Source organism: Microplitis demolitor, chromosome 8, assembly GCF_026212275.2.
Source record: "Microplitis demolitor isolate Queensland-Clemson2020A chromosome 8, iyMicDemo2.1a, whole genome shotgun sequence".
In the NCBI taxonomy this organism is placed as follows: Eukaryota; Metazoa; Arthropoda; class Insecta; order Hymenoptera; family Braconidae; genus Microplitis; species Microplitis demolitor.
Window position 1 is genome coordinate 19,503,031 of NC_068552.1, and position 20,004 is coordinate 19,523,034.

General features: G+C 28.1%; 1 protein-coding gene across 5 annotated transcripts in view; it reads left to right on the forward strand.

The window, feature by feature from the left end:
• Positions 1-20,004, forward strand: part of LOC103576807 (serine/threonine-protein phosphatase 2B catalytic subunit 3) — a 133,534-nt gene that overhangs the window by 97,410 nt on the left and 16,120 nt on the right. For all 5 annotated transcript variants that reach the window (XM_053741388.1, XM_053741389.1, XM_014443235.2 and 2 more), the window contains 4 exons: positions 9,216-9,340; positions 11,421-11,532; positions 15,021-15,166; positions 18,007-18,146. In XM_053741388.1, coding sequence (XP_053597363.1) covers positions 9,216-9,340; positions 11,421-11,532; positions 15,021-15,166; positions 18,007-18,146 — 523 coding nt within the window. The remainder of the gene's footprint in view (positions 1-9,215; positions 9,341-11,420; positions 11,533-15,020; positions 15,167-18,006; positions 18,147-20,004) is intronic.

Below are 20,004 nucleotides of genomic sequence, written 5' to 3' on the forward strand. Positions count from 1 at the left end.
TATAGACCGCGCGTGCTACCGACAGAGATAAAAGAATTAACAGGAAAAATGTGGCAAAATGCTAAAGGGTAAGGGTGGATAAAAAAAAAGTGGATGAAGGAGAAAAAGTGAGCCTTCCGTTTTCTACGGATCTACAATTTGTCACAGAGTTTATCAAAAATCTTTATACTCTTAGATTTTTTTTTGACTCAGTTCATTTTTTTCCCTTTAATTAGATCACGGAAATTTTTTCTTCATGAACGTTAATTATAAAAAAAAATAGTCTTTGATTTAGAACATAAATTTTTATGAGATCATGTTAATAATCTTGTAAAAAATAATTTTCATTATAAAAGCCTTGGCAAACAAAAGTGTAGAACTGAGGGAATAAAACTTTAAGTGAAGGAGTTAGAGTTCGATCTATGTCTAACTTGTCGCAACTCAAGTATATTCTCAACTCTCGACTGCTTCCTACACGATTCGGATCGAAGTATAACACTTTGAGTGAGAAATGTTAAATCTCAGAAAATAAAATAAAATTACTCTTGCTTCGACATGTTTGTTTGAAAAAATTATTTTCTTTTAAATATTTTTAAAAATCAACAATTTCACTTTATCCGTTTATATAATAAAGTATCTCAGGAAAATTAACCCCTCGGGGGTTCGTCTCAATAATTTTCTTTAAGTATCTGACAGGCGAAAATACTCGATAACATTTTCCTCTGCAAAGTCGCTTAATTTACCGGAACAATTTTAGCAAACTAAAAAAAAAATTTTTTTATAATTAAAACAAATTAATTTATTTTCTTAATTATAGAATTTTTTTTTTTTTGTTTTCATTTTAGGAAATTAATAGGTTATTATGTAGGGAATTTATAAAGGGGCTAATTGAATTTACTCGTAATTATAGAGGCACGATAGGGCAATAATTTAAATTTAATGAAATGGCTTTTAATCTTGTAGAAATAAAATTTAAAAAGTTTAAGCAACAGTTTGTGTAATATTATTTATATATATATATATATTTGTAATTTAACCACACAAGCAAATTGTGTCATGTGGGTTAAAGTACACACATATAAACAGTTCACGTATACATAGAGCTATTTAACTCAAAACGATCTGTACACCACGCACGCCTCAGGCAACAAATATAACTAATCCCGCGTACGAATGTTTCGTTGAAATATAATGCATTTTCATGTGTTAATATACCTTTATTGCCTCATTGTAAAAATAAATTTTAAAATACACTATCAGCTAGCATAAAATTACCATTTCATTGCGCTGTAATTGAGAGAACAATTTATTTTTTAAATTCAAATAAATTTATTTAACTGCAATGACAAATTTTATTATTCTAAAAATTATAGGGAAGGGCTGAGAAAATTTTGTCGTGAAGCAAAAATTAATTTTTTTCATCCTGAATTAAATCGTTAACTTTTTCTTGATATTAATAAAAAATTTTTAAAATAGATTCAGGCACTTTGAAATATTAAGTAAAAATGAAATTTCATTTTTTTCACATATAAATATATAATTACAAAAAAATATGAAGTTTGAAAATAATCAAAAATTGTTTTCTAAAAAAATGAGCTCAAAATTTATTAATCCAATTTATAAAATATATATTAGATATAAACGTGTTGTAGTATAATAAAAAATATGAGGATGCTTTAGATAGAACAGAGAGCCGTGTAGTGAAATAGAGGGTGTGCCGCTGCGCACGAAACCTGCGGCACACCCTTCCTTATGACCTTGTTGCTGATGTGTTTTGACTGTAGTAAATCACCGTTGTAGCTTATGCTCATTTATAACGAACATCCTTCTTCACTCATTCTTATTTTAAATTTCTATCAAGTGATCGAAAAATCCAGTTCCCTAATTTCGATATTTTTTCACCATTGTTGCCGCATTCCGTAATACCAAGTCAACAATACTTTCCCTGAAAACAATTAATTCACTTAAATAATTTATTGAAAAATAAAAAAAAAATAAAAAAAAAACAAATTATAATAGTTAACATTATAAACAACGAAATGTCTATAATATATTTTTTTCCCACTGTTAATATTGACAAAGCACCCAAGTTAGTTTCTACACTAACCACCGCAGTAGGTCGTCTGTAAATATTTGACTTTAAAATTACTTGAGATTAACCTTGTAGTCCGTTGAAATTTATAATTTAGTTTACTGAAAACTTGAATAAACTCTGATATCATTATTATTTTACACAATAAATATACATTGGTAGACATAAGAGATGAATAACCTTTGAGTTTTACGAGCATAAAATTGTTAGCAACTTTACTGTTGATTCAAAATATTCAAGTAGCAATACAATGCTTCTTAACTCACACTAACAGCTATACTACTTAGTTAAACTTAACTGTAAGCTCGTTCAATCGAAACTTGTGCTATGCTCAAATATTTCTCGGGGTCAGATCTTTTACTGAGATATACGATAACAGCCCTCACTATGCACGCATTAAACTTCACTCACTGAATATCTCATGAAAATTTTATAGGAATATATTATATATATATATACATATATATAGTTACCTACTATATCTATATCTATGTACATGCATTATGTAGTTGTTATACTCATGTATGTCGTATGCATGTATATATGCATGCAAATAAACGTACGCTGAGCACATGCATGTTAACTGTTCACTTCTTTGTCTTCCGGCTCATTTACAACGATCGATTGTTGTCACGTGCAAGCAAATTATAATGGTCGACACGCATAATACAATGCTGCAATTACTATATTTATTTACTTTTTTTTCATTATTAAGTGACGTTTTTTTTTTTATGTCAATCTGTTGTAAATATTTTTTTAATAATAGTAATTTTATCGATAATTATCATTATTTATTTTTCTTTTGTGTGCTTATGGTACATTAGAAAATTTTATTATTATACTTTAGAATGATAAAATAGAAAAGTTGGTTTTTATTTTATCTTTATTTCGATTGCTGGCGATATATCTTATCGTATAGGGGTGGTTACAATGAGGACAGAGAAAATGTATAATTTTTTATATAGAATATTGTCACACTGTATAAATGAAAGAAAATTTTTTAGTGTCGTTGAAAAATTATTTTTTTACGAAGAGGGTGATTAGTTTGTAGGAAATATGATTTGTGGTGTAATTTTAAAGCGAAAGTAATGAATAATGGAGTTTTGGGAAATAAATTTTGAAAAATAGTTCACGGGTACGTCGATCTGCTTGGAAATAATTGTGACAGTAATAAATGATAATTTTAAACAACAAAATTTTGAGTAACCCATTTTCCCCGCTTTTCTCTATAATGTTTCATAAAATTTGAGTGATCAATAGTTTTAAAAATTTATAAAGTTTCCTAGAAAACTTGAAAGAAATTTTGAATAATCTGGAAAATCCCGAAAATTCTTGAATTTTTTTATTTTGAAATTTTTCTCGACTATTCTCAAAAATTTTAAAACATTTCAAAAATATTAAAAAATTCCACGAAGGCATTTTCTTTAGAACATTTCAAAAATTCTTAAAATTGTCTGTAATATTTTGAAAAATTAATTGAAAAAAAAAAAAAAAAAAAAAAAAAAAAAAAAAAAAAAAAAATGTCACTGGTTCAAAACACAATAATAAATTAAATTTAAAAATTAAAGTATTAAAAATCATTAATGATAGCTAGAAGTATCAGTTTACATATAATATACTTGTAATTTATTTAACATTTCTATTTTTACTTTCCGGATTTAATTTAAAATAAAAAAAAAGTTTGTTTGACTTTTAAGAAGTACTTTATTATTTTAAATTGAAATGAAACTTGAAAAAGTACTTTATTGTTTTAAATTGAAATAAAATTTTTATGAAGCAAACAATGGAAATAAATAACGTAACACAATAAGAAGCATATATATATTTTAAAGATATATAAATCGATAAAATAATGCCAATCCATTGGTATTAATTACTTTACCATTGGGTGCAATTAAAAAAGATTTACTGAGAACGATTTACAACCGTCCATCGTTTCTCAAGCATTTACAATTTTTTTTAGTTTCTTTACTTTTATTTTTTATCCACATCCCTAACAATCCATTAGACATCAAGTGCTTTTGTAAGCCGTTGAAAAAAAATTATTTCTTGGTACAAGTGACCTCAATACCGCAAAACTATTTATTTATTGTACGTCCGTTATTAATTGTTAAAGATTATAAGACTAAATAAATAATCCTCTCTATTTTTATGACCCGATAAATTTTTAAGGCATTTTTCGAATAAATCAATACAATCCTGGTTATTGTTAAGCTGTGGGGTATCATGTAGTGCAATACTTGAGCGAATATTACAAACCACATGAGCTGGTGAACTAACTAGTATGCAGGATAGCTCACAATTAAACTCCTCAGCGATTATATTACCCATAACCTTGTTATTATTATACCTAAACGTCACGGTAATCTGAGACCACAAAATTTTCCGATATGTAAATATAAAAATAGGATGACCTAGAATATCTCAAGCCAATCCCATAATTTTATTCGACTTATATATTAGTTATTCTTCATGAATACACTCGGCAAATTATTTTTTAATAATTTATTTCAAACCTTATTTATTTATTGTTCTTTTTTCAAGCGAAGAAATTATATTTTTATATCGAAATCATCTAAAAATGGCTAGAAATTTTTTTTTAAAAATACTCACTACATAAACAAGTATTTGAAAATATTTAAAAAATATTTATTTATTTTTATCAATGGCCGATTTTTTTTTCTTTTACTTTTTTACAAAAATATCCTACTCAAAAATGACACATTAAATTTATTTTTTCATTGTTCATCCCACTGAATTTAATAAAAAATTTAAACAAAAAAAAAAAAACTTGCAAACTAAAATTGATGGATTTCCGCTCCATATTAAAAAAGCTTTATTTATAAAAAAATTTATTCACAAAAAAACCGATATTTATCTTTACTTCAAACTTATTTTCATTACCAAGAACTTTAAATTAAATTAAAATAATTATTCGTTGAAAAAATAAAAGTTACAAATTCTAGATCTAAATCTTCTGTAAATTTAATTTTGTTCAAAAGTTAATCGAGCTAAGTAAACTTTAAACTTATTCATCAATGTTTTAAATTCACGCATTTTTAAAAACTGACCCCATTCTTATTTCCATATAAATTGAAACACGAAATTGAACCCCGATCCTTTGCAAATATTATTTGACAAAGAAAACCTTAAACAAATAGCTAAAATTCTTGTTAAATAATATAATTAAATCCAAATAAATATAGAGTGCCTACTAAGGATAATTAACATAATACATTATTCAAGTGTCTTCGCATGTACCGGTTTGTACTCGTCTGTTAACTTGACCCATCTAACCGCACCTGAGCTACACCATCAGCAGCCAAGTACAACCAACATATATATATATATGTATACAGTAGCTTTACACTAAGCTTTTACTGGGTACTACTTCGCTACTAAGCACCAGATAGTAAGTTGTCTTACACAAGCTTTTCCAAGATACTAAACTTGAAATCTCTTTTGAAATCTCAATAGATCGTAGTGCTTTTGAACTTACTCACCATAACAAGATTTCCGTATAATACTAACCATAATCCATACAATTATTTAAACTATATATATATACTATTTAAACTATATATACATATATATTTCCCATTATACTTATATTTAAATGACGTTCAAGTAAAGTTACTTGGAATAGTTGTAGTTTCGTGACACTTTATTCATCCAGTTGTTCTTATTCTCATCAAGTTAATGCATATGTCTCATTAATATTACCGCAAGCATCTACCAGCAGTTGCGCCATCAGTACCACTTTCAGTAACACTAACAGTAGCAGAGGTACAAGTAGAAGTAGTAACAAAGCGCAAAGTAATATCAAATAGATTAATCATAATGTCGCGCAAAAGCTACCACTCATACAACTGTCTAGAAGATATTCATTGCCACTGCTGGATAAGACATTATGTTATGAGATGAATATTAATAATCTTACTGGTGGACAAGCTCACCACTGTCATACCATCGCTATTGCTATTGCTACTAAATATATCGCGTTATTAATTCCAAAAAGACTTATAGATTTTTTTTCCATTTCCAGTAGTTTTGGGAATTTATTTTAATATTTGAAATTTAAATTACGCGCCCTTTTGACTTTAAAAACTTTTAGCTTTAAAATAAGTCTACAAAATGATTGGTCATGAGAAAAATATAAGCTTCTTAAATCCAAAAGGGCATAAAAAATTATGTTCTTTTGGAATTAGTAATGTGAAATATATTTATTTATTTATTACAAAGAGAGTTACTTTTAAATTAACGACAAATGACTTGCTCTTGATAAATTTATATCACAAAGTACTTTTCCGTTATATGTATGTACATAAATATATAATAGAAAAAGCAAACTGTCAAAAGTTGAATGAATATGACCGGCTAGTTGCGACAACTCGTGTTACAAATTCAAATACTGGGTATTGTCTCGTCGGAGCTTCGGTTCACAAGATAAATTAAATGTATATCAAAATAAAGATATATAAATATGATGATAACAAGTTTTTAATGCCTGTTGTTTCCATACAATAATCAGCTAAAAATAAAATTGGGTTGATGTTGCAATGTATAAACGTCGGTATATTTATTTATTAACAATGAGGAGCGATAAAGTTGACATTTATGATTGTATAATAAGTCTATCATGGTAAATAATAAATGTTGGTGTGTATTTATTCGAATTTTATTAATGAACGTAATACACGTAAAGCTGGTGGTATCGATGAGTAGGAGGAGATATTGATGATTTGCTACATGCCAGTACAGACGCAAACAAATCAGCACTCAGTATGCTATCGGAGTGACATTGGCTGACCACAACACGCTCAGATGATGACTGCATACACCGCGAATGTCGGTTGCCAGGTGAGAGAGTACACTCTCATTTCGCTCTGCATTATGTACATGTATCTACAAGGATAAATAGATACAGATATACATATTTATGCACACGTGTATGTGTGTGTGTGTGTTGTGTGCATCTGGAAGGCTCACGTCCTACTACATTTGCCATTCTGTGATCGCTCAAATTGAAATTACTAGCGAGGAGATAGATATAATGAAAGCGGTTTACAATCGATCCGCCTGCTCTGCATGTCATGGTAACTCTGATAAAGCGTTATTATTCAATTCACCACGTACTTCCTTGATTTGTAAAGATCACTTTATTTATTAATTCAACTAAAATAATTAACTTACATTATTTATATGCATTTTTTATTTTTTTTTTTTTTAACTTCCCGCCATGAAAATTTTAAATTTAAAAACAAAGGGAAGTCATTTGTGTCGGTATGATTTTCGAAAATCGACCATCAGATTTCGACGTTTTAAAGTCCTAAGAAGCTATGCCGACTACTTTCGGTGGATATCCGGTCGTGTGTATGTGTGAACTTTTTCGTCCGAGAATATTTTTGGAACGAATCATTCGATTTTAGTATTTTTGGCGGCACTTGAAATATCTGACCAAGACTTAGAACTGATTTGATTTTGAAAAAAAAAGAAAAATTAAATTTTCTTTTAGATTTTTTTCGTATAATGAAAAAGCATCTATCGGACGCCTCGATTTTTATCAGACAAACTAGAGCCTGCGTTCGAAAACAGAAGGAAGTTTTGGAGTTTTATCGCAGGGTTAACCGTTTTTCAGATTTTTTTTTTTTTTTAATTTTTTCTTGAATTACATTCAGATTTATTCAATTATTAAAATCATTATTTAAAAATTTTTTTTAATTTTTATACTAAAAATACACTAAATTGAAAATTTTCAATAGCGTAATTTTTTGTAGGAAAAAAATCTAATATTTCTAAAGATTTTTTTTTCTTTCAGTGTGAAAATAAAAATCTCATTTAATTTTAATTTATTATATTTTATTTACGGAGATAATAAAATTTAACTAGCTCATGTTATTTTTTTTATCGTGTCATAGATCACAATTGACATTAATATTTACTCAGATAATCTATATATATATATATATATATATATATATATATATATATATATATATATATATATATATATATATATATTTGCACCTTATGAAATTATTAAACTATTTTATTTTACTGCTTTCATTATACTAACGATACTTAAATAAAATTTATTATGTTTATTTTTAGTATACTCTGATAATATTTGAGATACAGTAAATCATTATTTCCCGGTGATTGAATTTATTTATTAAATATATTATTATTATCATAAATTTATTAAAATATTGTTTACAAAAACCCAAATGGTGGAAAAAAAATTTGATAAATTGTAAGTAACAAAAGGAGAATACCCGAACAAGGCAAATGATGTATTGGATGATTTATTTAAAGAGAAACAATACACAGATTGATGGTTGTTGTACGATCATCAGTGTTTTTTTTTTCTTTCTTCGTTAGTTTATTTTTCCTTTTTTATATTCCATCATCCTTTACATCTCAGAGAATCTATTTTCCAAGGGCTGCTAAGGAAAAAAAAAGAAACGTTTTCTTTGAGGCTACACTACGATAATGCTTATAACATTACTTTTAACTTAAAAACTTTTTCTGTATATATACATGGGGTTTTCAAAGAGTCATACGGTTCAACGGTAAATTGAAAAGAAACTAAAAAAAATTCTGAATGAAAAAGGTTGCCAATTTTTTTTTTTTTTTTTCAGACATACCGATGAATAAAAAAAAAAAAACATTTTTACTTTACAAAATATAAATTTATATTTTGTGATACTGAAGTTATCCGACGTCTTATAATTTTTGGATTTTTTTAAAAACGATAAATTATAAAAAAAAAAAAAAATTTTTGAAAAAATTGCACCTATAGCTTTTTAAATTTTCTACATGTACATATTTTTAGTTTTTTTTTTTTGTAGTCAGCTTGTTGAAAAGAAAATCCGAAAATTTATAATTTTCTACCAACTTCAGGATCATCTGAAATTAATAGGCAATTTTCAGATTTTTTTTTTTTTTTTTTTTTTTTTTTTTTTTTTTTTTCGACAAATTAATGAAAAAAAAAAAAACTAAAAATATGCACATGTAGAAAAATTAAAAAGCTATAGGTGCAATTTTTTCAAATATTTTTTTTTTAATTCGCTGGCTAACTTTAGTTCCATTATATTTTTATTTGCTAAAATTTCTAATGTGATGTTTTATTTTTAAATTGCAGTATGCGGTGACATCCATGGACAATTTTACGACCTTATGAAATTATTTGAGGTTGGAGGTCCACCCTCGACAACAAAATACCTCTTTCTGGGTGACTACGTGGATAGGGGTTACTTCAGTATCGAGGTACGTTTATAAATACAAAATAATCAGTAGCAATAAGACTAATAATTACTGATGATGATGCTGATAAATACAAAAATACATTCGACAAAAATAACTCATGTTTTATACACTTAATATTTATTTCCAACTCTGGTCTATTTTTTATCTGGTGATTTTTTCACATGACTGGCAACAAACAAGACCTGTTTAAATAAATCAGTTTATCAATGAAATAATTTATTTGCAATCCAGCAATTTTATTTACTTACTTTTATTTGGTGTTTTTATTTTATTTATTTTCGCTCGGGACTCGGGATAAATTGTCATTTGAAAAGTTTTTTTTTTATGCTAGGAGTGTGAAGAAAAAAAAAATATAAAAATATAAAACAGTTTGGAAGTAGATCAAGGAACTTGAGAAGTTTACAATAACATCAGAGAGGAGGTCGATCCGTGTGATACAATAAATGTAACTCATGATGATGCCAAGTCACACATTTTACGCGTCTCACCTGTTACGATGTTGGCAATAGACGTGATGTGTGATGTTGTCATGACAAAACTATTTAATTTAAAATTTTTAACAACTTTTACATATTTTAGATTTTTTATTTTCATTCCCAGTATTTTTATTTTTTCAGTCAAGAAAATTTTATCAAAAAAATTAGAGATCATGGTAAAATTGCCCCTTATATTTATCAATATTGAAACAAACCAGTCATTAATTTAAAAAATTTTGTGAGGTAAAATGGGCCCATAAAAAATTTTTTTAAATCCATAGACTCGATAATTTTTTTTAGACAATTTTCAGTGGACCAAATTACCCCATCAAATTCGAGTTGTGCATAAATAAATTTTTTCAAGTTCTGTGTGTCCATTTTACCACTTCCCTTATATTTACAACACTAATAATGAAAAAAAAAGAAGGAACAAATAGATGTCAATTTATAAGAATGAAAATTTAAAAAAAGTAAAAGATTAAAAAAAGTTTATTAAAAATATTGATATCTGAGAATGGAAAAAAATGATTGAAGATGTCAGGGGGATTTCACACGAGAGCTTAACTTATGATCTTTTAAGCACGTATTTCTCAGTGATCCGTATTTCGTGCTTTCTCCTGTACATTGTGACGGTGAACAGTAAAACCCGACGGCTGTTACGGATAAAGCTTTTTAATGCTCGTAGTTGAAGGCTCGGCACATATTCACATCCATCTATCCCTACATTCATACATACATACATTTTATACTCACATACTTGTCTCTGATTTTCTTTATTTTTCCTTTTCATCGTTTTATACGTACCCATTCTTTTATGTCTTTGTGAAAAATTTTTATGCCATAATGTGGAAATACTATAAAAATTATACGACCAAATACTTGGAGTGCTATTGAAAATATAAATTATTTTTCAATATCAAAGGTAAATTTTATTGTCAAAAAAAAAATATTTAATATTTTTACTAATTTACCTTTGAGGTTTTTCTGTTAAAATACTCTCGGGTAGTCAATAAAAAATAAACCCCAGCAATAAATAATTAATTTAAAAGTCACGTCGACATCAAGTGAATCTTTAAAGAGTATTCGTTGCCAAATAGTTTAACTTAAGCATAATAATATTTCAGTAAAGTAGCAGTAGCAGTGGTAGTAGATGTAGAAGTGGGAGTGAGAGTGGGAGCGTCAGTAGCTACAGGAATAGTTAGTTAAGTGAAATTACCGCGTCTGCCACGACGTCCACTTGACTACTTTCCGTAAGACTGCTATCGTCAGACGGTAGTCCAAGCAACCGACGCTTCTGACTCACCGTCAAACTTGAGACAAACTTTGAAACACTATCAACAAAATACCACCAGACCATTCACTGGCACCCTCAATAAAATTCCTTACGTCTACAAGCAAACCGACATTTTAATTTCCCACCCATCTATTATTTATAAACAAAAATATGCTCGTCTGCACCGACTATGTATATAAACAAATTACAACAATCAGTATTTATTATTAATTCAACAGCGTTTTTAGTAACAAACCGTTGAGCGGTTTGTCAATTGTCACTAAAACTTATGACCGCTGTCTAATTGGCCTGTCTTATTATTTTATTTCAGTGCGTATTGTACCTGTGGGCATTGAAATTGTGCCATCCAACCACTCTCTTCCTACTCAGAGGCAACCATGAGTGCCGGCATCTCACGGAATACTTCACATTTAAACAAGAATGTAAGTATTCATACATATACATATATATTTGTAACGGAGAGAATAGTTTACATATTCAAGCTTTTCCATTATACCATCTCCCATTCAAATTCCCAGTACAGGTTTATCTTATTCATGCCAAGGATTTCATATAAATATATATATATATATACTTAAACAAAAGTAACTATACTCATAAATCTCATTCCGATTCGCTGTATAACTTTTTTTGTTCCTGGCAAAAGGTTCGATTTTTTTTTTTTTTTTTTTTTTTTGCTGACAATTTTTATTTTTGCCATAAAAAAATTTAATCTATTTATTTTATTTAATAAATTTATACTGTAAAATTTGCGGAGAGCCGGATTAAATCTGGAGTGAAATTGACTCCGAAGGAGAGTTTATTTTTTTTATTAAAACTACGAATTGGAGTGAATGGAAATTGAAATAAAATCCGTATCCCTCTGGAATCACTCCACTGAAAAGAGAAATTTTGAAATTTTTTATTTACTCCTTATGCGAAGTAATTTTTTTTTAAAAATTCCGAAACTCCGAGATATAAAATCCGAGTTTACTCCCGATTTTTTACAGGATAGTATCAATAATAAAAAAAATAATTAGATTTAGTATAATTAATAATATTTTTTCAAGTGATAATAATAAGAAATTGGCATATGAATATATTAGCTTGGAAATATATATAGATATATGAGGTATGAAATAAAAATTAAAGACTTAAATACAAAACACAAATACTGGATTAATGCCAGACATGTGCTGTGAGTGGTTCAACAATTTTCGTCTCCGAGAGCCAAATCCTATTGTCTACAGTTGACAATGTGAATGAGTAATAAAATGAAAATAAAAATAAAAATGATAAAATAGTTGGTAAGATTTTAATTTATCACGACAATAAAACAAAAACCCGTAGATTTATTGATACAAGAGACAGTAATCACTATTGCCAATCAATTTTACCGGTTCTCGTATCTATCGTCTAATCCTGTTCGCCCGTCAATCGGTACCGGCCTCCTTGGTGTCCGTTTTATTGACGACAAATCCCTCTCAAATGTCACTAGGACTCGGAAATTTCCGACGACCAATCGCCTTTACATCTTTTCTGGCCTTTTTTTATTTTTTGTTTCAACGCTTTATTGTCACGTCAACACACCAATAAAGTATACGGACAAGCCACAAAAAATACTCATATATATAGGTATATAAAATATAATAAAATGAACGAATGGCGAATTTTTTATCCAAGTAATTTTGAAATTGCATTGAAAAAAATTTACTTTTGTAAAAATAATATTTTCTTAAGTAGTAAATCAAAATTATTATACGAATAATTTTATATTTAAGTTGAAAAATAATTTCTTTCGGAAAAAATCGGAATTTCTTTATAGTATTCCAAAAAAAAGGTCAGAATTTCGCGAGCTGAGCTCGGATTTCCTATGCCTCAAAATCTGAAGCTTTCGCGCAATGAAAATTAAAAAATTTGTAATTCGACTGCTTAAAGCTGATAAGGGGTAATTAGGACATGGCGAAAATTTTCGGCTGATATACCAGAGAAAAATGCGAAAAAATTCATAAATCTAGATCCAGTAGATTTTTTATTTTTCATTTTCGCTCCGTAGAAAACGTTCCGATCTTTAGGTACATCAGATTTCTTCGATTAAAAAAATGATTTTCAATGAAATTTTCAAATTTTCGTATTAAAAATATATTAGATTTTAAATTTTCAATAGAATAATTTTTTGTAAGAAGAATATACAATATTTATAAAAGTTATTATTTTCTCAGTATGACGTACGTATAAACAAAAAAACTCCTTAAAACTTGATCACTGATGTGAAAATTTACCATTTTCACTTTAAAGAAACTTCTTAGTATCAACTGTCTGGTTTCTTCACTTGAGTTTCGCCATTAATTTCTTTTGCTCTTAAACTGAACACGTCTTACTCGTACTCTTAACTTCTCTCTAGCTCCGCAGTTCAGTTGCTTCAGTAATGTTACTTTGTAATTTAAAATAAAAACCGAAGGTAGCAAAAAGTAAAATAAATAAACAAAGAAAATTAACTTGAAACCATGAATGGAAATGAATGCTCATAATTAATGAGTTCCCTGGCTTCATTCAAAATGAAAAATAAATCTAGTACGATTGGTGAATATTTAAAAGCGTAATGACTTAATCGAAATTAAGGTGAATTATATTTTAATGAAATTGTTCAAATGAAGACTAAATATTTTCTGGTAACCAAAACTTGTGGAATAAAAATTTAAAATGAACTTAATTTTCTATGGTTGATGTTTGTTATTATGCAGTTAAATTATTACTTATCACGACTCACGCTCATTAAAATGTTAAATTTATTCAAATTCTTACGGTTTATCTACAACTTAATCCAAAATACTTGTTCCTGTTTTAAAAACTTGCATTCCCTGTCTAACTCTTGCGTAATTACTATTTTCAATGGTAAATCCCTCATTAAGGTTAAATATGGGCTTAAGACAATGCAATCTAAAATCCCACAGATAAATCGAAATAAAAGACATTATTAATTTTAAATTTAATTATCAAAAAAGTTTCTTTTCAAATTTGAATAATTTTTAGTTTTTTTATAAATTTATATTACGCTGTAAAAAATTTGCAGAGTGAATATGGATTGAATCAGGAGTTTACAACAAATATGAAAAAGCATAATTACAATTAATAAATGAAATTGATTTTATAAATAAAAAATAATCCTGAAGTTAGTAGACAATTAATAATTTTTTTTTTTTTTTTTAATAATTTAATTTAAAAAAAAAAAAAATAAAAATATACACGTGTCGAAAATTAAAAAAACTATAGGTGCAATTTTGTAAAATATTTATTTTTTTTAAATTATCATGAGCGACAAGTTTTTTGACTTAATTTTGAAATTAATGCTTTAAATGTTGAATATTACGGCGAAAATATTGGTCTTATAAAAAAAGTTTTGAAACAAAAGTTGTGAGAAATTTAGTTTTCTAAAAAAAGTGACTCTTATGATTTTCTTATACGACCAATAGTTTCACCGTAATTTAAAAATTAAGATTTATAATGTATGATTCAAATTTTTGTTAATTATTAAAATCTTAATTTTGAAATTACGGCTTATTTTTTGGTCCTAAGAAAAAATTATAAGGAACATTTTTTTTGTAAAATTAAATTTGGAACAACTTTTATTTGAAAAATTTTTTTATACGACCAATATTTTCGACGTAATATTAAAAATTCGACACCATTAATTACTAATTGTTATTTATAATTAAGGCGAAAATTCTAGCTCTATCATTTAAAAATGATAAATTTTAAAAAAATCTAAAAATTATTATTAGACCGGCTTATTTCAATATCATATTAAAAATTTCAAATTTTTATGATTTTTTTCTAGTAATTTTTATTTTACTAAAATTATCCATTCTAAATGTTATATAAATTTTTTTTTTGAATATTAAAAAAATGTTAAAAAATTAAATTGTTTTAGGCAAAATAAAATACTCGGAGAAAGTATACGATGCGTGTATGGACGCCTTTGACTGTTTACCACTAGCTGCCCTGATGAACCAGCAATTTTTGTGCGTTCACGGTGGCCTATCACCCGAAATCCATCACTTAGAAGACATCCGGAAGGTAAGAAAAAAAAACTAATACAAAATATCAGTAGACTTAATCAATTTGTCTTATCTACAACCGTCATCCCACCAAAAATTCGACCAATATGCGCTACAATGTAAATAAATTATAAAAAAACTATCCGGCGATAGTATCTGGCCTTTGTAGCTGATGCTAATTGTATAAATGACATTAAACATATTCTTAGCCTTAGTCTAAATAAAATGATTGACGAGGAATCGGTTGATCCATTAAAATGCCATGCAAACCCAAGGCACACAAGCGGAAGTGAACTAGGAAACTAACCCAATGTGCTGCCACCTGCTCTATCGATCGCCCACCCACGCTTATACCTTTCATACTCCAGACTCACACACCCACACTCACACGCTCACACATGCTTAAACTTTATACTCATTTTTATTCAACATAAAAAAATATATAAGTATAAAATATAAACATATATCAGGATTTTTCCAACTGAATTAACCGACTCCGTATCATCCTGACGTCGCAAATCCAACGATCCCCTTTAAATTGCTACAGTTTTTTATCGCTGGATTTTAAAATGTTAAATAATTTTTTTTTTCTTAATTTAAATATATCATCCATTGAATTAAATTATTTACAGCCAAAGTTTAAGCAGCGATACCATAAAAAAGAGTTAAAAAATATTTGGAAAAAGCGATCGTGAAAAAAAATAGTTGATAGTTGAGCATAAAAATAAATTTCTAGAAGCGTATCGCAGTTATATTTTCCATCCCCTTTCCACGGTTCGTTTTTATGCAATCCAGCGAAAGGGGATTTTAAATTGTATATAAAAATTCAGCACTTAGAGCCAGCCATAAAATAGTTAAAAGTCCTCACGAACCAGCAATCATCAGTTTAATGCTCATTGTCATCGCGTCCCAGGCACTTACTTGCTCACCCATTTTACTTTCATTTTAACGTCTTGGTAAAAAATATTCCCGCGATGCGCTGCATTACCATCCGCCAACGGATTCTTATAAACCACTAGAATATATGAGGACGTTCTGTTAAATCCATCGGCCTCCTTCCGTTCTGTTTCCATCGCATATCGGAAGATATCTGCAACATATGCTAATGTTCTTATATCTTGATCTCTCCTGAGTATATGTACCACATACCTTTTTACATTTTTACATATATTTACTACAATCCCGCACATCCTTTTCAGATTTTTCATGACGCATTCGATCGACGATAAAATAAACCCAGAATATTTTTATTTTCTTACTTCGTAAATAAATAAATTAATAGATATATACTATACACTCTTACAAGAAACTCTGGCGCAAATGAGTCCCCATTAAAAAAAAAAATGTACTTAGTAGATAAAAGTGACAGATAATTGCGCTAATTAAATAAATTAATCAACAAGCTGTAGGAAAATTAATTGATATTACTCATAATTTATTGTCAAGCTTACAAACTTTGGAAATTAGTTCCAGCAAATTTTTTTTTTATTAATTTCCCATTCGATCTCGGAGTCAGCTGTTTCCGGTTTGCAATAAAAGAATTCAGGTAACAAGCACTTGAAAAAAAAAAAAATTTTGTATCAAATTCACAGCTATCGCATTCCTCTGGCTGACCAACCTGCCCCCTCATTTTTACGAATCGTAACAAAAAAATGACTTTTATAAAAAAAAGTGTCTCATTTCACCCCCGATTTTCCTAAATGTAAATTCTCATTTAATTCAAATAATAATGCGGTCAAAATATTAAAATTAGCATAATGTCATTATTTATCTAAATGCTATCATTTAATCCGAGTGTGACAAATTTATTTTAAGTTTATTCAAAGGGAAATGTTCGATTTAACCCTAGAGACAGTGCAAAGAAATATATATACATATAATCTATATTATAAAAAAGAAATAAAGATAACCGATGAATGTCAAAAGATATAAATATACAAATATATATAGTGGTATAGAACATGAGAGGGAAGTTGTTCTGGCAATGTTACATTGTGATCCATTATTCCTCAGGTTTATGTGTGTCTGAGTAGTCAGTTGCCGGGTTTGCGGGCCGCTGAGGTCGGATGAATACAAAATTTATGTATAAAACAAGCGAACACGATCGACCAGCAACAGAGATCCTCACAGCTCGCTTCAAATTTTACTCAATGACACACTGTACCTCCATCACACCCTACATCATCATTCACAACTAATTTATAATATAATACACTGTAATATTTAATTTTCCAATTACATATAGTGCTTTTCTCCATAAAACAATTTGTTTCGACACCGATCACACAGTCTATTATTACATTTTGTTCCTCGTCTGATCTCACCTCTATTTTAAAATCATCCTCTCCAGTTATTTATTATCAAACATAAATAATTTGAAGTTTAAACAGCGTTTCGTAATAAAGTAATTTGACAAATTAAATGAAATAAAATAAAATGGAAACAAACTGAGCGTGGATGTTTACCACGACAGATGAAACATTTAATTAGCGAAATAAAGTGGATGATTTATATATATATATATATATATATATATATATATATATATATATATATATATACACATAAATGTTGAATAACATTCGGCGCAATGAGAAAATTCAGTTTCCTGCCTCACTTACATCACTTGCTCTCTAAATTCTCATTAAACACAAGGATAACTCTGCACCGAGACTTTGCTTTATGTTTAATCATCCCTACGCCTCAGTTAACATTTAAACTAATACTGAATCCGTAAAGTTATATTTAAATATCATATTTACTTTGCAATATTAATCAGCCATATGCTTCCAATGCCATTTATTATCCTAAAATAATAATATTATTTTATTAATGATATATATTCATTAATTTTTACAGTTGGATAGGTTCAAAGAGCCCCCAGCTTATGGACCGATGTGTGATTTACTATGGTCGGATCCACTCGAAGACTTTGGTAACGAAAAAAATGCCGAACACTTTTCTCACAATAGCGTTCGGGGTTGTTCGTATTTCTACAGGTAAACTTTTTTTCTACAATAAATTAAACTCTTCAGTAATCACTGACCAGACGTGTCTCTAATTCTAAGACTGTTGCTAATCAGTTCATTATTATTATTATTATTATTATTATTATTTCATTGACATACATTAAATTCATATAAAAAATTAAATCTATTGACTATTGAGCTTTTGTCTGTTTAATTGTAGGGAGAGACTGAGAATATTTTTTTTTTTTTTTTTTTTTTTTTTTTTTTTCAAAATTGGGAAGGGGGTCGTACCCCGGATATCTGGTATCGTCGTGCCTTGATATATATGTATGTGTGTGAGTAAATGTATGTTCAGTATGTACAAGCTGGACTTGCGCAGGACATAGATCACACGCGAGGTCATCCGTCGGAAAAGTTGCTAACACAATAGCTCAAGTGGGATAATTTTACCCTGAAGTGATAAGGGAGCTCAAATTGTTGAAGCGTTTGTAAATTATAACACACTATCACCAATTATTATCACCACTTACGTGTTTTTATTATTTATCCATGTGCATTAGTCGACCTTCAATCTCAGTTACAACTTTACTTGCTTACTTTGTCGATATTAAATAATTCAAATTCTGTGTATATATAGAAGAAGGGAAGAGAGGTAAAATGGGTCCCCAACAATTTTTTATAAATTAAAATTCATCTTAGGGGAAAAAATAGACTGAGAATTATTTTTTTTTTTAAATCGTAGAGAAGATTTTAATTAATAATTAAAATTAAATTCTTGAATAATAAGATTATTTGTTTTTTAAATTAAAATTTTTTTTGAGTGGCTCATTTTACTTTATGTAAATTTTTTTTTTTTTAGGAGGGTCCATTTTGCCTCTTGTTCTCTATTATAGAGAATTTGATATTTAAAAAAAAAAAAATAGTTTTATCAATTGATTTTAATGACATTGTAAAAAAAAAAGCGTGAGATTTATGAAAGAATCACTACCGGGTGAAGAGCTGAGGGAACACGATTTAGTGTACAGTAAAACTGTCTCTCATGGGAAATTAAAAATAAAAAATGTATACTCGGGGGTGTTTTTGCACATGTTATAGCTCGGCGATGGCTAAATTAACAACGTACGTTTTTGTGTATGTGCTATTTAGCTGGTGAATTTTTAATTGAAATAAAATAACCATTCGCTGGAAATATACAAATTATTTGCATTATTTATAAATGCCTAATTAAATTATATTCAAATTAATATTCATCGCTTTTTACGGCACTCTAATTTATAATTGCGTTTAATTAATTTCCGATTTGTTTTCATTATTTATTTTGTTTAAAAAAAAATCACCCATATATTTATATATTTACATATAAAGAAAGTATTCAATCGAACGTCAACCTTCAAATTCCCAACTGCTGGCAAAATTAATGGCTCTACGGTGATACTTTTTCGCGTAATTGGCACTGCAAAAAAAAAAGTTAAATAAAATAGCAGCAGATACGAGAGTGAGTTACGGGCGGACTAAATGTGGATCTACGCTACTGACAGTATAACTATCTTAAATCCCCTTTGAATTGATAAAATTTGTGAGCCGAGCTTGCAATATTTTTCCGTCAAAGTCGCTCTGAGAATAATTCATTATAATTTTTTTTAAACTCTACCGAGAAAATGGAAACTTTGTATCGCGTGAACACGAAATTACTTATATTTTTTTTTTCCCATAAAAATAAACAATTCAATTAACGTCAGAAATAATTTAACGACAGTACAAACTTATATATAAATTATTAAATTAACAAACGTTTAATTCAAGTTAAATTTTCATTTTAAATAAATTTACGCGCCAAAAAAAATTAAATTTTCTAACGAGTTTTTTTTATTAATTAAATTATCTGAAA